The sequence below is a fragment of the Cervus canadensis genome, chromosome 28, assembly GCF_019320065.1.
Source record: "Cervus canadensis isolate Bull #8, Minnesota chromosome 28, ASM1932006v1, whole genome shotgun sequence".
NCBI lineage: Eukaryota > Metazoa > Chordata > Mammalia > Artiodactyla > Cervidae > Cervus > Cervus canadensis.
Window position 1 is genome coordinate 23338503 of NC_057413.1, and position 21513 is coordinate 23360015.

Genomic DNA, 21513 nt, shown 5'->3' on the forward strand with positions numbered 1-21513 from the left:
CAGACTGTAGCCTGTCAGGTCCATCTGTGGGATTTTCTAGGCAAGAATACTGGAGTGCGTTGCCATTTCCTTCTCCAGAGGATCTTCCTGATCCAGGGATCAAACCCTGGTCTCCTGCATTGCAGGCAGATTCTTTATCATCTGAGCCACTTTAAAGAGCCCAGATCCCACATGCTGCAACTAAAGATCCTGTATTCTGCAACTAAGAGCTGGCAAAGCCAAACAAATACTTTTAAAAATGTGTTACTTATTCAAGAAAGTAGATACATTTTGTACCAAAGATAGCTTCTCCACCAATAATAGTTCCCATCCCTCCCCTTTCACACTCCTTATCCCCAAGACATACAGTACACACAATGAAAGAAACCCAGGGTAAGTTTTTAATAGAACAAATTTCGCAGGTGCAGGATCAATCACTAATGTCAGAACACTGACACCAATCCATTTATTTCTGAGCATTGATGAGTTTGACAGACACACTGGATCCAGGCATCTCTTTGTAGTGAGAAGCTTTTGAAACCTAAGGGAAAAGAAGAAACCAAAGTAAATGTATTTGGGAACTTCTTTCTTAACCTTCAAGATACGCAGAAAAATGTGCCAACCTGTTTCCTCATAACCAGTTCACGTCTTTCTGAGTATTGTGCATGCTAAGTCACTTCTGTCTTATCCGACTCTGTGTGACCCCATGGACTATAGCCCTCTAGTCTCCTCTGTCCATGGGATTCTCCAGGCAAGAATACTGGAGTTGGTTGTCAAGCTTTCCACCAGGGGATCTTCCCAAACCAGGGGTCGAACCCATGTCTCTTACATCTCATGCATTGGCAGGTAGGTTCTTTACAACTAGTGCCACCTCATTTCCTCACATACACACTCCCTGTGGTAAGAGGACACAGCATCCCTGCGAAGATGCTCTAATTTTGCTCTTCAAATAGGGTTGCCAGATTTGGCTTATCAGTTCAGTTCAGTTGCTCAGTCATGTCTGACACTTTGCGACCCCCTAAGCTGCACCACGCCAGGCCTCCCTGTCCATCACCAACTCCCGGAGTCTACCCAAACTCATGTTCATTGAGTCGGTGATGCCATCCAACCATCTCATCCTGTCTTCCCCTTTTCCTCCTGCCCTCAATCTTTCCCAGCATCAGGGTCTTTTCAAATGAGTCAGCTCTTCACATCAGGTGGCCAAAGTATTGGAGTTTCAGCTTCAACATCAGTCCTTCCAGTGAACACCCAGGACCAATCTCCTTTAGGATGGACTGGTTGGATCTCCTTGCAGTCCAAGGGACTCTCAAGAGTCTTCTCCAACATCAAAGTTCAAAAGCATCAATTCTTCGGTCCTCAGCTTTCTTTATAGTCCAACTCTCACATCCATACATGACTACTGGAAAAACCATAGCTTTGACTAGACAGACCTTTGTTGGCAAAGTGATGCCTCTGCTTTTTAATATGCTGTCTATATTGGCTAATAAAAATACAATATGCCTAGTTATATCTGAATTGAAGGTAAACAACAATTTTTGTTGCACTATAATATGTGTGGTTGTCGTTGTTTAATCTGTAAGTCATGTCCGACTCTTTGTGACCTCATGGACTGTAAACCCCTAGATAATTCTGTCCATGGGATTTTCCAGGCAAGAATACTTCAGTGGGTTGCCACTTCCTTCTCCAGGGGATATTCCTGACCCAGGGATCGAACCTGCACCTCTTGCATTGGCAAGTGTATTCTTTAGCACTGAGCCACCAGGGAATCCAGCATAGTGTGTTCCATAAAATATTTGGGGGCATAGTTATATTAAAACAATTATTTGTTGATTAACTGATATTCAAATTTAACTGAGCATCCTATATTTTATCTGGCAACCATGTCCCTAGATGCTAGTAGGAGGAAACTGGTTAAGTGCACTCGAGCACGTCAGCCCAGAGGGACAAGAAGTCCCTACCCTGGTGTTACAAACAGAACTTTCTGCCCTGACAGACATGTTCTATATCTTTGCTGTTCAAAGCAGAAACCACCAGCAACTTGAAATATGCTTAGTGAAATTGAGGACCTGAATTTTTTTTTTTTTAATTTCATTTTGTTTAAATTTAAAATGTCACATGTGGCCAGTGGCCTATATTGGACGGAGTAGCTCAAGAATCAGTCATGTATCTCCCTCCAAATGTAGCAAATGGAATTTAAAACTATTGGTGGTTAAAAAGTGTCATCACCTAGGAATAAACTCACAAATCCCTGCAGATTAATGATCTGTTTCTGTGCAGATAGAAGTTCTGTTGCCAACACATTAATCTGGAGTATTCTCTCCGAGTATTTCCTGGGTATCTACTATATGGGATGATGTGCTAGGATATGGAGATGTATGATAGAATTTTTCAACAAACTCTCTCTGTAGAAAATCATGTTAACTGTATATTCCCAGTATTAGAATGTAAAAGCCTCCAAGGTGCCCTTATGTACTGAGTAGGAATTGTAAGGGATGAAACAGCATTGACTTGGTCACATGCGCCCGCTGAGTGCTCCTTTTCTTTCCATTATTCTAAACATTTAGTAACCACAGTGCCCAATAGGGCACCGAAGAAGATTCTTTTGTAAATCATATTGGCCAGCAAAGAAAACAGACCAGCGGCTCAGACAATAAAGCATCTGCCTGCAAAGGGGGAGACTTGGGTTTGATCGCTGGGTTGGGAAGATCCCCTGGAGGAGGGCACGGCAACCCACTCCAGTGTTCCTGCCTGGAGAATCCACATGGACAGGGAAGCCAGGCAGGCTACAGTTCATGGCGTCACAGAGTTGGACACAACAGGGCTACTAGGCACAGGGCCACTGAAAGTTAATTGTCTAATGAGATTAGTGCAGAAACCTTCGGGCAGAAGGTAGAGTGTGGAAAACAAATGCAGTATACAGTGCTTCCAAGTTTCACTGCAGCCCTAGTAGCTGTGTAGGGCAGTGGGAAATGTATTAGCAATGGTTCATTTCAGTTCAGTCGCTCAGTCATGTCTAACTCAGTCATTTCTGCAACCTCATGGACTGCAGCACGCTAGGCCTCCCTTTCCATCACCAACTCCTGGAGTTTACTCAAACTCTAGTCCATTGAGTTGGTCATGCTACCCAACCATCTCATCCTCTGTTGTCCCCTTCTCCTCCCACCTTCAGTCTTTCCCAGCATCAGGGTCTTTTCATATGAGTCCGTTCTTCACATCAGGTGGCCAAAGTATTGGAGTTTCAGCTTCAGCATCAGTCCTCCCAATGAATATTCAGGACTGATTTCCTTTAGGATGGACTGGTTGGATCTCCCTGGAGCCAAGGGACTCTCAAGAGTCTTCTCCAACACCACAGTTCAAAAGCATCAGTTCTTTGGCCCTCAGCTGTCTTTATAGTCCAACTCTCACATCTACACATCACTACTGGAAAAATCATAGCTTTGGCTAGACAGACCTTTGTTGGCAAAGGGTTGTCTCTGGTTTTTAATATGCTATCTAGGTTGGTCATAACTTTTCTTCCAAGGAGCAAGTGTTTTAATTTCTCGGCTGCAGTCACCATCTGCAGTGATTTTGGAGCTCCTAAAAAATAAAGGCTGTCACTCTTTCCATTGTTTTCTCATCTATTTGCCATGACCAGATGCCATGATCTTAAGTTTTCTGAATGTTGAGGTTTAAGCCAACTTTTTCACTCTCCTCTTTCACTTTCATCAAGAAGCTCTTTAGTTCTTCTTCACTATCTGCCATAAGGGTGGTGTCGCCCTTAGGTAACAATGGTTACTGGGCAGATATTTTTATATAGAAACAAAAATAACCATGTGCTTTCTGGGCTCTGAGTGGGCTTTCTGGGCTGCAGCATCCATTCCCTGGTTCACTCACCAGAGAGTTCAGGCCCAGGCCCTCTGTGAAAAGCTGGGATGTCTACATACCATGCTCCCCTTTATGGGACAGTCTAATGGGGAAAGGCAAACAAAATGAGATCTGATAAATACAATCTTACACTGTATTTTAAAGGCTCTCAACAGGAGGATTCAAAGAAAGTAACTTGGAGTGAGAAATAAACGAGAGAGGTTACTTTGTTTATTTTACTTTTTATATTTGAGGTTACTCTACACATGCTTCTTTTAACACTTGACACACAGATGTTTACAGAAGGTAACAATCTCTCCTCATATAACCTCACATAGTGGGGCCTTTATTTCTAGATGGTAGACACCCTCTCTTCCCTAGTTTCTATTTTTTTTTCTTATTTATTTACTTATCTAATACACTCAACCCTTTGCAAAGCAAAGCAGTATCTTAATAAATTTTAATATATATTGCCAGGAAATTTTCTCAAGAGATTATACAACTGTGGGAATCCTTCCTCATCCTTATCATCCCAAGTCTTACTAGTTTTAGGGGTTGTCTATCCATAGGTGAAGGGCTTCCCTCCTAGTTCAGCAGTGAAGAATCCACCTGCAAATGTAGCAGACCCATGTTCAATCCCTGAGTCGAAAAGATCCTCTGGACAAGGAAATGGCAACCACTCCAGTATTCTTGCCTGGGAAATCCCATGGACCGAGGAGCTTGGCAGGCTACAGACCACAGAGTCACAAAGAGTCAGACACAGCTTAACAACTAAAGAGTAAACAACATCATCCATAGGTGAGAAATGCTATTAGTTTGTTGCTGTGATATGCATAACCTAGGAAAGTGAACACGTATATATTTTGGTTTGTTTTTTCTCATATGCATTCTCTATTTGAATTTGATAAAATGTATACAATATCCTGTTTAATATTTTTTTTATTATTGTTTGCCCTTTTCTTAGCAGTTTATAGCTGTTCCTTATAAAGTCACTAACCTTTTGTGTATGATGTTTTGCAAATCCTTTATTCTGATGTACTGCTTGTTTTCTACTCTCTTTATGGTATATTGCATCTTTATTTTTATCCTATGTGATCTGTGTACCTTCCTATATGGCATTTGTGTTTCCTGGATGGCTTAATAATGACACCTCCCCCTCAAAACACACACATACAAACTGAGGTTATACAAAATCTTCCTTAAAATTTCATTTAGCATTTCTATTTTACATTAGATCCTTAATCCATCTGGCTAGATCAATTTCAGATAGGTCTGTCTGGAGAAGAGCCGAGAATGAGCTCACCAAAAAAAAATCAGAGGATGGGCACTGCAGAGAATGAGATCAACCGTGCAAATGTCTTGAAGTACCAAGGAGCCTGGCAGGTGGAAGAGAGACCAATGTAGCTGGACAGAGAGATGTAATGAAGTCAAGCATGTAGACTGAGGCTAGAGGTGGTCATGGATGACTCTTCAGGACATGGAAAGGAGTATGGTGAATAAATTAAGATATGTATTAAAGGTATGGGTAATGTGACTTACCAATTTCTTTTGGTGCTACACTGATAATGCTTATTAAGTTTTTTATAAATGTATACTTATTAATGATAACAGTTTTCTGGGTGTAAATATAGACTATATCTTTTGGTAGATCTCCTGATGATGCTAATATTAGTTTGTTACAAGATCAAGGTGCTGAAATAAAACAGGGAAGAATTTTGGAGCTACATATATGAGCCTTGATTCTTAATTTTAATATGTATGGGAAACCCTCAATTAAATTTCTAATGTCTTCTAATAACTCACATGCATTATGCTTAACAGGATTATTTATAATTGATGTCAACAAATGACAAACCCTTAAAAGATAACCTGCTTCTAATTTTAAAATACATACAATTATTTTTTACAACTGATTATAACATGTACCACACTTGTAAAAAAAAGAGCTCACATGATACATTTAAAAAATAGGAAGTGAATGACTGACAGATGAAGTAAAAGGTGGATACTGCTATACAGATTGTTTGTAACTGATTGTGTTGTATTAAACTGATCTGTATTGTTCAGAATATCCTATATAACTGATTATTCTGTCTCAGTCTCACGTCTCAATAAATCTCTGAGATAAACTTTTATTCCTAGTGCCTAGACATCTTCAGTAATTGAAAGGCCTAGGTTTACCATTCTCATCTACTTGTCGCAATTTAAATGGTCCTCTCCAGGACCCTTGAGACATGGTAGATGGAAACCTACTCAAGGGCTGGAAACCAAAGAAAGCTACTGAGACTTTATTGCCCACTAGAGAATTTTCCCAAGTGGTAACTAGGGCTTTTGGATATAAACAGTGACATTTCAAAGTAGGAGGCAAAAAATTGTTGGAGAGAAGCTAGGCCCGAGCAGTGAGGAATGTTCTCTGGTTGGGGAATGGCCTCTTAGCAGTGTCTCTTAGGTTACAGTTTGTCAAATGACACCTTCTCTGTTTCTTTGAAGCTCTCAAAATAAGTTGCCAATGCAAACTGAATTTTTCAGAATGGAGTTTCTACTGGTAAGAGAAGATGTTATTACCAGCCTGTTAGTCTGTGTGTAATTAATGTCACCTCTGGTAATAAACTGACCCTCTAGTATTCTAGCACTGTATTAACTGCTTCCTAATGGCTCAGCCACTGACTCAGCTCAACATTTTCTCAGCGATGCTCTCAAAAATTTAACAAGATGGGACCCTTGACCTACAGGAGGTTTTGATGAAATGCAGAAAATTAATACACTGCATCATTCACTCTTAAATAGTCCAATACAAATTTTTGTTTTTGGAACCCGGAGGGGAGAATTCAAGTCTTCTCTAATTCCTTTCTTCATTTACCACAATAAATTACCTTATCAAGTCCTATGGTTCTTTACCAAACCATCTTTCTACTTGTCCCCTTGTTTCACTTGTCACATACTAAATGTGCATCCGCTAACACAGAAATGTGTGGCTTTGTAAAGCAATCATCCTCCAGTTAAAAATAAATTTGAAAAAATATAGGAAAAATTAAAGTGCTATGTGAAAAATAACATATGTGGGTCACACATTCTGAAGCTTCATTAACCTCCCTTCCTGAATATGGATTCCAGGGCTATCACCTCTCCTCTTTCTCTTAAAATTCTCAAAAAACTAGGATGAAATTAGTAACTTGGTATGTGGACAAAGTTAAATCCTCTATGTATTATTGAGTTTTACTCTTCATAATTCTGATAATCTCCTGGAGAGCCATTGATTATAAAATACCCAGTGGTTAGAAGTACTGGCTTCCTGACCTTGGGACTTCGACAAATTGTTTATGCCCTCTTCCAGTTTCCTATCTTCAAAATTGGGATAGGAATAGTACTTATCTCTAGGATTGTTGGGTTAAATTAATATGCTGGATGGACCCACGCTGACACACACAAGTGCTTAGTAAGTGTTGGCTATTACTCTTGAGCCCCCTGCATTCTAATTTCAGAACCCATACTGCTGAGCCCATCGTTTCATCATAAGAAAAGGCATACAGGAAAAAATGTACGCAGGAAGTTGAGGTCACACACCTAGTTAAGTGTTGGAGCTTGCAAGCTGGCAAGTCAATGAAAAGTATCCCAAGGCTTATATAAAGCAATTCCAACCTAAGAATCCAAGTTCTCTAATATAAAGGTATTGTTGGGCAGAAAGAACATGGTCCTCTTAGGGTACCCCTACCTGAAATGCTTTGAGGTTGGACTTTCCCCAAACGGATTTTAAGTCTGGCTATCATTAAAAACCTGAAGTTCTAATGAGTGGCCGTCAAGATGCTCATTTCTTTTTCTGCCACTTTGCCTTCACCAAACACCCATACACTAGCCGGGTTCTTTGGCTAGTGGTTTCAAGGCTAGGCTGAGGGTGGGGCTAGGGGAGGAGGGGGGTGGTGGGAGGAGTGGGGGGGTGGGGTGGGCGGCGGGGGGGTGGGTGGAGCGCAGGATGAGGGGAAGAGAGGGATGGAGGCTCCAAGACTGCAGGATGTCTGTGTCAAAGTTAAGAGGAAGGTGTGTCCAGGGGAACCAGCTACTGTTTAGATGATCTCTCCCCGCACATCTGGATCTGAATGCTCTAAACCAACTGATTTCCATGCAAAATGCTTCAGTGAAGCCCCAGGAGTGTTTGAGTGTGGGTGCGTCCTCCTGGGCTGACTAGGTCCCACACCTTGGCTTACTCAGCTTCCTCGTCTACTCCTTCAAGCACAAATTGAGTCATGCAAAATACTTCATGAGACTCAATCCTGGAAAACAGGATCCTAGGGATTTTTGTACAGTACTAGGTCCTCTTTTGGGTTAGAGCAGCTTTTACTAGATCTCTAGTAGTAAGCTACTTTGGGAAGGACTACAGTCTTGCTCTAACCCTTTTAGGGCTGCGTTGGGAACCTAGAAACTTGAACCTTTTCATTCAGGCACTAATCTAGGGTTGCTGGAGTAGGCAATGGCAACCCACTCCAGAATTCTTGCCTGGAGAATCCCTTAGACAGAGGAGCCTGGCGGGCTACAGTCCATGGGGTCGCACAGAGTCGGACACGACTGAAGCATAGCACGCAGTCTAGGGTTAGGGGTGTTGTACAGTCTGTCAAAATATACTCAATTAAAATACCATCACTCTATCCCCATCTTACTTACAAATCTACATACAAAAGTATCAGTTTGTAAATGGAGAAGACACAATTCGAGTCTAGATTGTCTGTTCTGAGCTACTACATGTTAACTCCAGGCAGCTTTTCAGAAGCCCTTTTGTAAACACGAGCTGTTGTTTCAAACGGCACTTTCAAAGTTAACCGAAGGAGACCCTAATTTGCTTAGGAAAGGAAACGAGGGTTGATTGCAGAGCAAGACTTCTGAGAGGGTCTGACCATCTTGCTCGGCACGTTTGCTCTCATCATCCAAGTAGTGTTAAACAAGTTTACGGATACCAGTTAAACCCTTAGGCCTTACCGACCAAAGCAAGATCACCTATCAGAAATGCATAACCACTTTGTAAGTCAGGCCTTAATCGACTTATCATTTTATTGATACTTTAAACTATTCCTAAGAATCAAAGAGAATTTCCTTCTAATTCTCTAGCTTCCGTAAGAATGTAACTTACCTTTTTAGTTATTTTACAAATATACAGTGATACTAGCGCTTCTTTTGAAATAGTGGGGGCTCTGAAAAGAGCCTTTGGGTTTGAAAGCACTTCCGGAAACGCAGGTCTCAGTCCAATTACTTGCCCTTGGCTTTGTGGTGGCTCTCGGTTTTCTTTGGCAGCAGCACCGCCTGGATGTTGGGCAGGACACCACCCTGAGCGATGGTCACACGACCCAGCAGCTTGTTGAGCTCCTCGTCATTGCGGATGGCCAGCTGCAAGTGACGCGGGATGATACGGGTCTTCTTGTTGTCGCGCGCCGCATTGCCCGCCAGCTCCAGGATCTCGGCCGTCAGGTACTCCAGCACCGCCGCCAGATACACCGGGGCCCCAGCGCCTACCCGCTCGGCGTAATTGCCTTTGCGTAGTAGACGATGGACTCGCCCCACGGGAAACTGGAGCCCCGCCCGCGAAGAACGAGACTTGGCCTTTGCTCGCGCCTTACCTCCTTGCTTGCCACGTCCCGACATAGCAAATACAAAAGAGCAAAAAATCAAAAGAACAAGACTGCCTGTCAAAATACACCAAGTCTAGAACTAGGTAGAACACTGCTGCTTTTATAGGCATTTCCTGGGGAGTAAATCCGATTGTTTGATTGGTTGTTAACGAGCCTCAGCGAAGTAGCCAATAAAAAAGCTGAATTTCCATACCTTATTTGCATAGTTCTGCCCATAGATGACAACCTTGCTGTTTATCTTCCAATTAACTAAGACGCGCTGTGCATCCCTCATTAGCATAAAGGCCCTATAAGTAGCAGAAATCCGCTTCCTATTTTCCATTTATCTTTCGTCTTTTCAGGTTTTAAAATGCCTGAGCCAGCCAAGTCCGCTCCTGCCCCGAAGAAGGGCTCTAAGAAGGCGGTTACTAAGGCCCAGAAGAAAGATGGGAAGAAGCGCAAGCGCAGCCGCAAAGAGAGCTACTCCGTGTACGTGTACAAGGTGCTGAAGCAGGTCCACCCGGACACCGGCATCTCGTCCAAGGCCATGGGCATCATGAACTCCTTCGTCAACGACATCTTCGAGCGCATCGCGGGCGAGGCATCGCGTCTGGCGCATTACAACAAGCGCTCGACCATCACATCCAGGGAGATCCAGACGGCCGTGCGCCTGCTGCTGCCCGGGGAGCTGGCCAAACACGCGGTGTCCGAGGGCACCAAGGCCGTCACCAAGTACACCAGCTCCAAGTAAACTTGCCAAGTAAGCGTCTTTACACCCAACCCCAAAGGCTCTTTTAAGAGCCACCCACGTGTGCACAAAAAGAGCTGTAATTTATGTACGTTAAACATTAAGTAATGGGCCTAACGACTGACGGAACTGGTTTGCTAATCTGAATGAAAATTACAAAAAACTGAGTAGGAGACTGGTGTCTTATAATATCAATGAGGCTTGTAATTCCACAGTCTCCATGAGGGCTGAACTGAGAGCTAGTAACGGAAGGCAGGGAAACTAGGCGGGCGGAGGAAAAGGGTCGCAATTGTATTTAGCATACACTCTAGCGCACAATTCCCAAACCAGGCAGTCGCTGGGCGGGATAGGTTGGGGGAGGGGAAGAGCGCACCTCGGAGTAACGTTTCCATTAAAAAGGTAGTAGACTAAAGGCATAATCTGTGTTACAAGGGGAACAGCATTTATTTAACGATTTGGGGTAAGATGCAATGTGATTTGATTACCTAACGGTAAAATCCTGTAATCAATGTGCAGTTTTAACACCTGGGAAAAATACAGAGGCTTGTCTGGCGCTAGTCAGGCCTCCATTGGAACAGCTCCACAATCACTGGCTGCCTAACCTGGAAGTTATCCCAAGAAGTGTGCAGCCTTGGCCTAAATAAGGTACAAGTGTAAATACAGGTCAATGGCATATGCTTATCACACCAGCTCCTTAAACTATGTTTCCAAGTCCTTTAACAACTGTCATAGGATTTTTTTTCTATACCTCTAGTGAGCCTACCCCAGGCTTGAGGATCCAAATCAGACCAACCTCTCCTCACTGCTTAATCTGTTTACCCAATATAGGTTCAAACACAGGTTAAAAAAACCCAGGCTGCCTACAAGGTTTTTATTTCCTTCTCTTCCTGTTTGCCTCACATATAAATTCTGGTTTGTTTTTGTTGGATGAAGTAATTCTTGCTTGATTTCTCTTCAGTACAAGAGCAGGCTGGCTAATCATTAACATTTCACAGTTTATTTCTGGAGTCCACCAAGACATTGTTTACCTGAGTCCTACCTTAGGAATCAATAGAAACGTGACCTGAATATATACCTCGTCTAGCCCTGGGCACTTCTGAGTTTTCTGTTCCTCTTCTCTTGGCTCTTGCATGCTAACAATTTTTGCCCAATTTGCTTCTTGATTTGGTGTTTAGGTTGGATACACATTAGTGGTTTTATGATTAGATCATTGATTGGTGCGGTGGTAAAGAATCAATCCACCTGCCCGTGGAGGAGATGCAACCATCCCTGGATCAAGAAGATCCCCTGGAGCTTGTAGATCTTCTTGGAGTAGGAAATGGCAGTATTCTTGCCTGGAAAATTAATTGAACGACAGCCTGAGCAACTGATCGCCCACGCACAGTAAGAGATTTTGTTACTGTTGAGTTGCCAAGTTGTATCCAACTCTTTGTTGCCAAGTTGTATCCAACTCTTTGTGACTTCACGGGCTGTAGACTGCCAGGCTCCTTTGTCCATGGGATTTCCAGGCAAGAATACTGGAGTGGGTTGCCATTTGCTTCTCCAAGGAATCTTCCAGACCCAGATATTGAACCTGAGACTCCTGCCAAGTCTCTTGCATTACAGGTGGATTCTTCACCCCTGAGTCACCTAATTGGTGGCAAAGAACAGAGTCGAATTTGGTTCCTTTGTTAATCTTTTGGTTGTTTGAGGATTCTGATATTCTCTGGCAATTGAGAACACAGGATCAGGAAGCTGGTGTTTATCTTTCTAGCCTTTGATGGGATCCACTGTATTTGGTGTTTTGTGTCTATATACTGTGTGTTCTTTTAACTAAAAATCAGTTTCTTTGAAAACTGTTCGGTGATTACTCAGTATGAGTCCAAGTAATTGTTACTATCTGCAAAAACAATATTCCTGCTTCAAAAATAATGTGAATATAAAATGGCCACCTGAAACTTTTTACCTTAATAAAGTTGTAGACCCAACAATAAACTGAAGAGAAAAAAACAAGGAAATAGAATCTTCTTTGGTATCCTGAAGCCTCAAAAGTTTTATGATTCAGTAATTGCAAAAAAAAATTTTTTTCTATTTTTTAAGTAAAGTTACAGAGGAGAGAGAAGAAATATGCCATTATAAATAGAGCTATTGAGCCAGGTTAAAAAAAAGAGCACTTCCAATACCTGTATTAAAATAACCCATTTAATAGTTTACAAACCTTAAAGAATTCATTGTGAGGGATATGTCACTGTAAACTAGCATTTCTACCAACCTTTGAAAGATATGAGAGACTTTACTCATATTCTCAGTGATGGTGTTCCCCAAGGCATCTCTCATCATAATCACATTTGTTTCTTTAATTGATTAATATACTTAAATTGTGCTGTTTTTAAGTTAAATATCTTTAATTTTTGTTACATTTCACTATTAGCTCCTGTAAAAATTGTACGGTGATTGAGAATCTTTTCTGCTTTATGAATACAAATAATTTTAAACAAATTATCTACTTCAGCAGGAAATTTTAAACTCAAATTTTGAATAGCTAATATAAAGGCTAAAAAAATTCATCAATTTAAAATAAGAGGAAAATCAAATTCTCCTGATTCTTTAAATGTGGCTACGTCATTAAGTGGTAACTCAGGCAAAAAAAAAGTTTCACTGAATTTAATTAGCGGTGATTGTTAACAAGTTAGTGAGAATTTAATTAGCGGTGATTGTTAAGAAGTTATGAGATAAACAGAACTACTCCACTATTTTTAAATAACTTAAATGTAACTTAAATATTTTAATACATGGCCTGTAATTCTATAGGAACAAATCAAGTATTTCTAATATAACTTTTTGGATAAATTTGCTGGCTTAAAAATTTGCTTTACAAAATGGATGTAGGTGTTTTTATTTATTGTCATAATGTAAAAGTAATGTTACTAGTTTACACAAGTTTAGGGATTATTTTCTTCCAAAAAAAAAGTTAATTTAAATTTGCTAAGTTACTTCAACTTGGTTTACTGATTACAAGAGTTAACATCTATTTAAAATTTTACATTATGTTAACTATGCATTGAACTAAATTTTACATTATGTTAATTATCACAAGATAGTGATAAAGTGGATAGGTAATGTCACTTTTAAAATGGAATTAATTTTTATAAGATTACAAATCATATTGACTCAGTGTGTCAACTTAAATCCTGAATTCAAAGTTTATAGATAACTATAAAATTTGCTACTGCTAAGTCACTTTAGTCGTGTCCGACTCTGTGCGACCCCATCCCTGGGATTCTCCAGGCAAGAACACTGGAGTGGGTTGCCATTTCCTTCTCCAATGCATAAAAGTGAAAAGTGAAAGTGAAGTTGCTCAGTCGTGTCTGACTCTTCGCGACCCCATGGACTGCAGCCTACCAGGCTCCTCCGTCCATGGGATTTTCCAGGCAAGGGTACTGGAATGGGGTGCCATTGCCTTCTCCGAACTATAAAATTTAGGTGGTATTAAATTGAGTTAATGAATGCCAAATCTTTGGATACCTGGACAATTTCTAAATTGGAGAGTACAAAATACACATCACTAAAAACAATTAGAACTGTGCAAGCCTTTTATTTTTACACAGCTGAGAATGATCATAGATTAATAGGTTAGAGAGCATATAGATGCCTTTGGAGAATGGGAATGGGTATACTTGTTTTTGCCACTTTAAATTTGTAAAGGGTATAAGTAAAGTATACATGTGAGCCCAGAGAACAAGGAAGGTTTTGGACGGCCTCCCAGTTTCTTTATGCCTGTGAGGAAACACAATTGCCTGCTTCCTGAAAGGCTGTTGTTAATACAAACAGCTCTGGCTCTACCAAGTACTATAGCTACAGAGAAACACAAATACATACACAGGCAATGGCTATGTTTGCTCTGTTCATTTAATGGGAAGTTGTTGTTCATTAACGTGGCATGTGTGTGTAAGTCACTCAGTCGTGTCTGACTCCTTGAGGCCCCATGGACTGTAGCCTGCCAGGCTCCTGTGTCCATGGAATTCCCCAGGCAAGAATACTGGAGTGGGTTGCCATTCCCCTCTCCAGGGTGTCATCCTTACCCAGGGATCAAACCTGGGTCGCCTGCATTAACGAAGTAAATTCAATTTAATATGTGCTGTCTTATTTATGCTGATAAAGTAAATGCAAAAGACTTTGAATTTATAATTATATTTATCAACCATCCCCTCAATAAAAATTGACTATCCAAATCTCTCATACTGTTGGTAAAACCACCTACAGACTTTATAGTCATGTAATCAAAAATAACTCCAACAGCAAGCACAAACTAGTTCAGATTTTTTAAAAATGTTGATTAGCTCAAAGACTTAACAAGTGATTGAATCTTGCCTTGTCTCCAATTAGTATAACTTGAAAAACCATAAAGGTGTGACAGTAAACATTAACAAGTCAATTTCATGTTATTGTTTAAAAATATATATGTTCTAATATCACCCACTAACTGCTAAGAAGATAATACCAATAATTTGAAGCATAATTACCCAAAAGATTTAAACTTACTATAGCAAAATTTTACTTCTAACCTTAATAATAATGATAATATGATCTACATCTGAGTAGTCTCAGATTCTTATCATTTGAAATTAGACTGAGAAATCCTGACTTGTCTTTTCTTCACTTGTAACATGTTTCAATTATCAGATGTTTCCCCAAACTAATGTTAGCTATACTTATCATATATAAAATAAATGCAATCTACATGTCAAAAAAAGACTTCAACAGACACACCTCTACCTAATATAAAATTAAAAGTTGTATTTTAAACAGACATTTTAAAAAATGTCAACTTTTAACAATGCTATGCTGTGCTTAGTCATGTCTGACTCTTTGCAAGCCCATGGACTGTAGCCTACCAGGCTCCTCTGTTCATGGGATTCTCCAGGCAAGAATACTGGAGTGGGTTGCCATGCCCTCCTCCAGGGCTTTTTCCCAACCCAGGTATCCCACGTTGCAGGCTGATTTTTTTTTTTACCATTTGAGCCACCAGGGAAGCCCTTAATGCTAGAAAAGGCCATTCCCAGTATTTTAAACTATGAGTGTTTTTAAGCTTCAGGGCAAATAGATTATTTTTTTCACATTGTAAACACTTTTAGAATCCTACCACTTGGATATACACTCTCATTGAAAAGTGAATCTGGACACTTACTAAAAGATTTTCAGAATTTGGATAGTAGGAAGTCTTCCTCTTAAGATTCCACAGATCAAGATGAGATCTAGAATAGATCAATTTTTCCTTCTTCCTTTTGTGTTACTCTGACCTTTTCTCCATTATCAGTTTTTCCAATGATTAGATTTCAGATTTGTTCCTCCCAAGTATTAGAAGAATCTTTGTGTTTGGCTTTCCCAGGTGGCCCAGTGCCTGCCAATGCAGGAGTCACATGAGATAGGTTTGGAGCCTGGCTAGCTACAGTACATGGGGTCATTACTGAGCGAATGAGGACTCATGAGTATTGAAAATAGTTAAAAATCCTTAGAACCTAGTCCTCTGTACCTTGACCAAAAGTTCTTAAACAAAAGACGGTGTACTCCATAATCTATTTCTGAGTATGGCTCAAGTAGTTAAAGCTGCAATTAGGAAACTTAAATCCATGAAGATGATCTTTGAGAACGGTTTTATTGTTAGTTCAGTTCAGTCAGTCATGTCCGATTCTTTGCGACCCCATGGACTGCAGCACACCAGGCTTCCCTGTCCATCACCAACTCCCTGAATTTACTCAAACTCATGTCCGTTGAGTCGGTGATGCCACCCAACCATCTCATCCTCTGACGTCCCTTTCTCCTCCTGCCTTCAATCTTTCCCAGCATCAGGGTCTTTTCAAATGAGTCAGTTCTTCACATGAGGTGGCCAAAGAACTGGAGTTTCAGCTTTAGCATCAGTCCTTCCAATGAATATTCAGGACTGATTCCCTTTAGGATGGACTGGTTGGATCTCCTTGTAGTCCAAGGGACTCTCAAGAGTCTTCTCCAACACACCAGTTCAAAAGCATCAATTCTTCGGTGCTCAGCTTTCTTTATAGTCCGACTGTTACATCCATACATGACTATTAGAAAGACCATAGCTTTGACTAGACGGACCTTTGTTGGCAAAGTAATGTCTCTGCTTTTTAATATGCTATCTAGGTTGGTCATAACTTTTCTTCCAAGGAGCAAGTGTCTTTTTCAATTTCATGGCTGCAGTCACCATCTGCAGTGATTTTGGAGCCCAAAAATACATATAGAGTCTGTCACTGTTTCCATTGTTTCCCCGTCTGTTTACCATGAAGTGATGGGACCAGATGCCATGATCTTAGTTTTCTGAATGTTGAGTTTTAAGCCAATTTTTTCACTTTCCTCTTTCACTTTCATCAGGAGGCTCTTTAGTTCTTCTTCACTTTCTGCCATAAGGCTGGTGTCATCTGCATATCTGAGGTTGTTGATATTTCTCCTGGCAATCTTGATTCCAGCTTGTGCTTCATCCAGTCCAGCATTTCTCATGATGTACTCTGCATATAATTTAAATAAGCAGGGTGACAGTATACAGCCTTGATGTACTCCTTTTCCTATTTGGAACCAGTCTGTTGTTCCATGTCTGGTTCTAACTGCTGCTTCTTGACCTGCAGGCAGATTTCTCAAGAGGCAGGTCAGGTGGTCTGGTATTCCCATCTCTTTCAGAATTTCCATAGTTTATTGTGATCCACACAGTCAAAGGCGTTGACGTAGTCAATAAAGCAGAAGTAGATGTTTTTCTGGAACTCTTGTTTTTTTCATGATCCAACAGATGTTGGCAATTTGATCTCTGGTTCCTCTGCCTTTTCCAAATCCAGCTTGAACATCTGGAAGTTCACGGTTCCCATACTGTTGAAGCCTGGCTTGGAGAATTTTGAGCATTTCTTTGCTAGCGTGTGAGATGAATGCAATTGTGCAGTAGTTTGAGCATTCTTTGACATTGCCTTTCTTTGGGATTGGAATGAAAACTGACCTTTCCCAGTCCTGTGGCCACTGCTGAGTTTTCCAAATTTGCTGGCATATTGAGTGCAGCACTTTCACAGCATCATCTTTTAGGATTTGAAATAGCTCAATTGGAATTCCATCACCTCCACTAGCTTTGTTTGAGGAGATCTCTAGTCTTTCCCATTCTATTGTTTTCCTCTATTTCTTTCTATTTCTTCTATTTATTTCTTCTATTTATAAGTACTTGAAGATAAAAGAGATTTCAAGTATTTATTATATATGTGATTGCCCTCATGAACTTTTTATTCTCCTCCTCTGTTTAATTTACAGATGACAAAATTTTCCAAAGAGGAGACTAAAAGCCACTACAGCTTTATAAGAGTCTTGATCAAAGTGGGGAAGTTGAGAGACTTTGATGCTGGAAATGGTGAAGATATAGGCTATCTAAAATGGAAGTACTGATTCAGAGTTGGTGGAATATATTACACAGAAGCAGCCTGTCACATTATGCTTCACAGCCAATCTTGAGAATTTATAGAGAATCATTATTTTTTTAAAATCCTCTTTGGTCTATGTAAGAACAGACTGTCCACATTGAACTCTTTCCTACTTAAAATAATGTACAAACATGATATCTTGTTCATGGACAGTCTGCAGGCATTTTCTCCCTTCTTTCTATTATATAGACATCTTTTTTGACCTTTTTGGATGAAATAATCTATTGCTTTAGCATACCTTATACACAAGTAAACAGTTTGCTAATAATTAATAGAACAACTCTGAGTTACTGTTTGACAAACCTACTATTCTGAGCCTGTGGGGTGATAATAATTACCTACTTATGAAGATTGGGTGAGGATGAGGATTAAATAAAATGACAAATATAAAATATTTGTCCTAGAATGATATAATACCAGTAAAGTGACGGCACAGCATTGCTCCCTGATGGCTAAAGTATAGCTCCTGGAGACAGAACCTCCAAATTTAACTCCCAGCTTGCCAATTACTAGCTGTGAGACTGTTGCACGCCATTAATCTCTCTGTGCTTCTTCTCTGTCTTGAGGATGATAGTAATAGCACGTACCTTCTAGATGTTTGTGACATTCAAAGACCTTTTTTTTCCTTCAAAGACCTTTAATGCATAGAACAACTCTGAAGAGTGCCTGGCCCATAGTAGGTACTCATTTTTTGTGTAATGTTTGACAAGTTTCACTTATATCCTAGGTCTTTACATCCTAAAGGGAACTAAGGTAGCTTGTGACTGAAGATCTTGATAGGAGCTGGTCTTTCCTAAGTGACAGGAATTTCAAAAGCAATATGAAAAGATTGCCCATGGATTCCATTGAATTTACCTTGGTCCAGCAAGTCGAACGAAGAAGAATTTTCTTTCTCCATTTATACTTGATTAGGTCCGTAAGCATATACCTAAGGACATATAGAAGGATAGCTATCATTTGTCTTGGAACTTCCGGATTTGTAAGGATGTACTTTGCAGTACTTTCAGTACTTTGCAGTCCAACAGACTTAAATTCAAAAGCATTAAAAAGGAGTTAACTTTTCCAAACTTTCACCTTGTGCAATCCTGGATTACTAAGCATAAAAATAAATTGGGCCAAATACAGAGTTGCCTGTGAACTTGTCAGCAAATCTAGACTCTGATTCAACTTTTTGGACTGTGAAAATCAGCTTGATGTATCCTCAGGTACTATACATTTATTGTAAATTAGGAAAAAGAAAGTAAATTTGGAGAATCAGCAACTTTCTTATTGTCCCGCCTCAGTTCTGAGAGGGGAAAATGAGGCTTTGATTTGCTTATTTAAAGAGTCACATAACCTTATCATCTAATAAGCAATTTGTATTGTAATTCAAAGAAAGAGCTAGGTGTGTCTTTCTATGGGTATTCATGGTGTTAGATGTCCCAGTTGCAGGCTCAGAGGTATGAAGGAACAAAAATGCTGAGGCTTGTCTCATTTTGTAGGAAACTGACATACATCGAGGAGGAGATACTGGGGTAAAACCTTGATCTTATTACTTTCAGCCCAAGTTCTCAAACAGTAAAAGAATAAGCTTCAAAAGCAATAAAGATAAAACTTTATTCTCTTTTTTCTCTCCTCCACTCCCCTTCTCTCTTCTTCTTTGTTTTTCTTTTCACTTGTTTCCCTAATATAATTGACCTTATCTCAGTTGTAGGACAAGATATAAAAATATCAAAGATTTAAATGTGCCCTTTTAATTGCTGGATTTGCATGAACAATTTAGATGATAGATGTTACTCACTAGATTTTTAAACACATGCATTTTGGCTTTAGTGCACTGAAATACATATATTTTTAAAAATGGAAAGAAACAAATACAATTACATATTTAAGAATTCTACAGAGATGATGCAAGTTCTGAGATCTTGAAAGGAAGAATGCCTGCTAGCCTCCAAGGTGGGTCAAGGATACCAGCGAGCATCAGGGTAAAAGTTTTTTGGAGGTTCTGGAAAGTGCTCAGCATCCTTGACTCTAAGCATCTGAGACTGAGCCTGACTCCATCAATTCTAGACATAAATAGTGTGAGTGGACTGGATTTTTTTTTGTACATATATATTTTTATAAGATACTTTTAGATCAGTTTTAGGTTTACAACAAAATTGAGAGGGAGGTAGACAGATTTCTAAAATATCCCCTACCTCCCCCACCACACACACGTGTAGCCTTTCCCATTATCAACATCACTCATCAGAATGGTATATATATATTTAACCAACCAAGGATGAACTTATATTAACACAACAGCAGGATCACCCACCCACAGTCTATAGTTGACCTTAGGATTCATTCTTGATGTTGTACATTCTATGGGTTTGGTCAAATGTCTAATGACTGACTTACATTTACTGACATGAAACACAATTTGATGGGTTCTTCCCCTGCCCTCTGTCTGTGGTTTCTTTCTCTCATATTCTATACTGCAGTCAGATTTGCACTTGCTCTGCTTTTCTTGGTTTTTAGCCTCCCATATATGCTAGAACTCCATCTTTGATAGTTGAATTGCAGGATGGTCTAAGGAAGGGTTCCTTCCCTTTCTTCTCTGGCCCTAAGGACCATCCTCTGGTTCTTATTCATTTAGAGGCTAAGGAGCTATCTTCAGTGACGATCTTTTGGAAAAATACAAAGTCACTGTCCTCTTGGAGCTTACATCTCAGCCAGGAAAGACAGGCAACAAACAGTAGTTACAATAAGTAATTATATAGAATATGAGAAAGGAATTAGTGCTATGGAAAGGGAAAATGTAAAACGGGAATCAAGAGGATCGGTAGATATAATCTGTATATTAGCACTCATTAGAATGTTCAATACTACAAGAGTAGCTAATACTAGTGGAGCACTTAGTATGAGCCAGCTACTAGTCTAAGTGCTTTTCTCTGTTAACTCAGTTTATTCTCAAACAATAAAATGTTAGTTGCAAAGTGCTTGCCCAGCTTTTGGAGGAAGACCCAGGAAAGAGAAATTAAAGCCCTATACGTTCTACTTTGGAAGTGTCTTGGGTACTTGTCTTTCTTCTAGCACCTGAAGAGGAGTTGGAAAATGCACTTTGTAACAACCCAAGAGACTAAGCATTTGGGTATATTTCCATTAGATGTTTGATTTGGCTTATTTAAAAGTGGAGAATGACTTCATCTGCCAGCAGCCCAGAGGGATAAGTTCTGAGAGAAGGGAGGCTTCTGGAAACTGTTCAAACTGCTTAATGTGTTCAAACAAGCTGTAACTCATCAACCTGTCGTCATGCAAGCGCCTTCCTCATTCCTCACAAGCGGTTCCACAAGGCTCACCACAAAGCAGCTCACCCTAGAAAATCCCCACCACCTGGCCTTTGTTACTATGTCTCCTTTGTGAAAAGCCCTAACACTCTTTCCTCACCTGATAAGTCTGACTACCTGCCCTTCAAGACTTAACTCAAACCTGACTTACTGGACGCTAACTAGAGCATGCTCATCTTTTATTTATGAGTGCATGCAGACTCAGGCACTGGAGGGTTGGGTTTACTGTAGAGGATGGCACACCATCCAACAGCTATCCCACCTGGGAAACTCAATCTCTCTGAGTCTTAATTTCCTCAACTATAAACCACAGAGTGCCATTATAGGTACAAAAAAGCTTGTGCAAGAATAAATGCACTGGTACCTATAAAGTGATTAGAGCACTGCCCAGTACAGAATAAACACCCAATGAACATTAGCCATTGTGATGATTGTTGTTCTGAATCAAGTACAGTATCAGAGATTTATCAGAGATTTGATGAATTATAGAAGTGCATTAATCAATCAATCTCTCTTTTTACAGGAGGAGCAAATGGGCTTTAGAAAAGTATTTTCCCACTACTGGTCACCGCTGGACTTTATTATATCTGACA

At 40.1% G+C, this 21513-nt stretch overlaps 2 protein-coding genes across 2 annotated transcripts; one reads left to right on the top strand and one right to left on the bottom strand.

Moving 5' to 3' along the window:
* Window positions 1-8994: 8994 nt before the first annotated feature.
* LOC122429181 (histone H2A type 1-C) lies at window positions 8995-9523 on the bottom strand. The gene has a single exon (XM_043449423.1). It carries the CDS (start codon window positions 9448-9450, stop codon window positions 9058-9060), a length of 393 nt encoding a protein of 130 aa, XP_043305358.1. The 5' UTR covers window positions 9451-9523; the 3' UTR covers window positions 8995-9057.
* A 226-nt stretch (window positions 9524-9749) lies between these two features.
* LOC122429188 (histone H2B type 1-C/E/F/G/I) lies at window positions 9750-21458 on the top strand. The gene is made up of 2 exons (XM_043449431.1): window positions 9750-10176; window positions 21444-21458. Exon 1 carries the CDS (start codon window positions 9787-9789, stop codon window positions 10165-10167), a length of 381 nt encoding a protein of 126 aa, XP_043305366.1. The 5' UTR covers window positions 9750-9786; the 3' UTR covers window positions 10168-10176; window positions 21444-21458.
* Window positions 21459-21513: the final 55 nt, after the last annotated feature.

Coding starts and splice junctions, on each gene's coding strand:
- LOC122429188 (XM_043449431.1), top strand. CDS start 9,787: ATGCCTGAGCCAGCCAAGTCCGCTCCTGCCCCGAAGAAGGGCTCTAAG.
- LOC122429181 (XM_043449423.1), bottom strand. CDS start 9,450: ATGTCGGGACGTGGCAAGCAAGGAGGTAAGGCGCGAGCAAAGGCCAAG.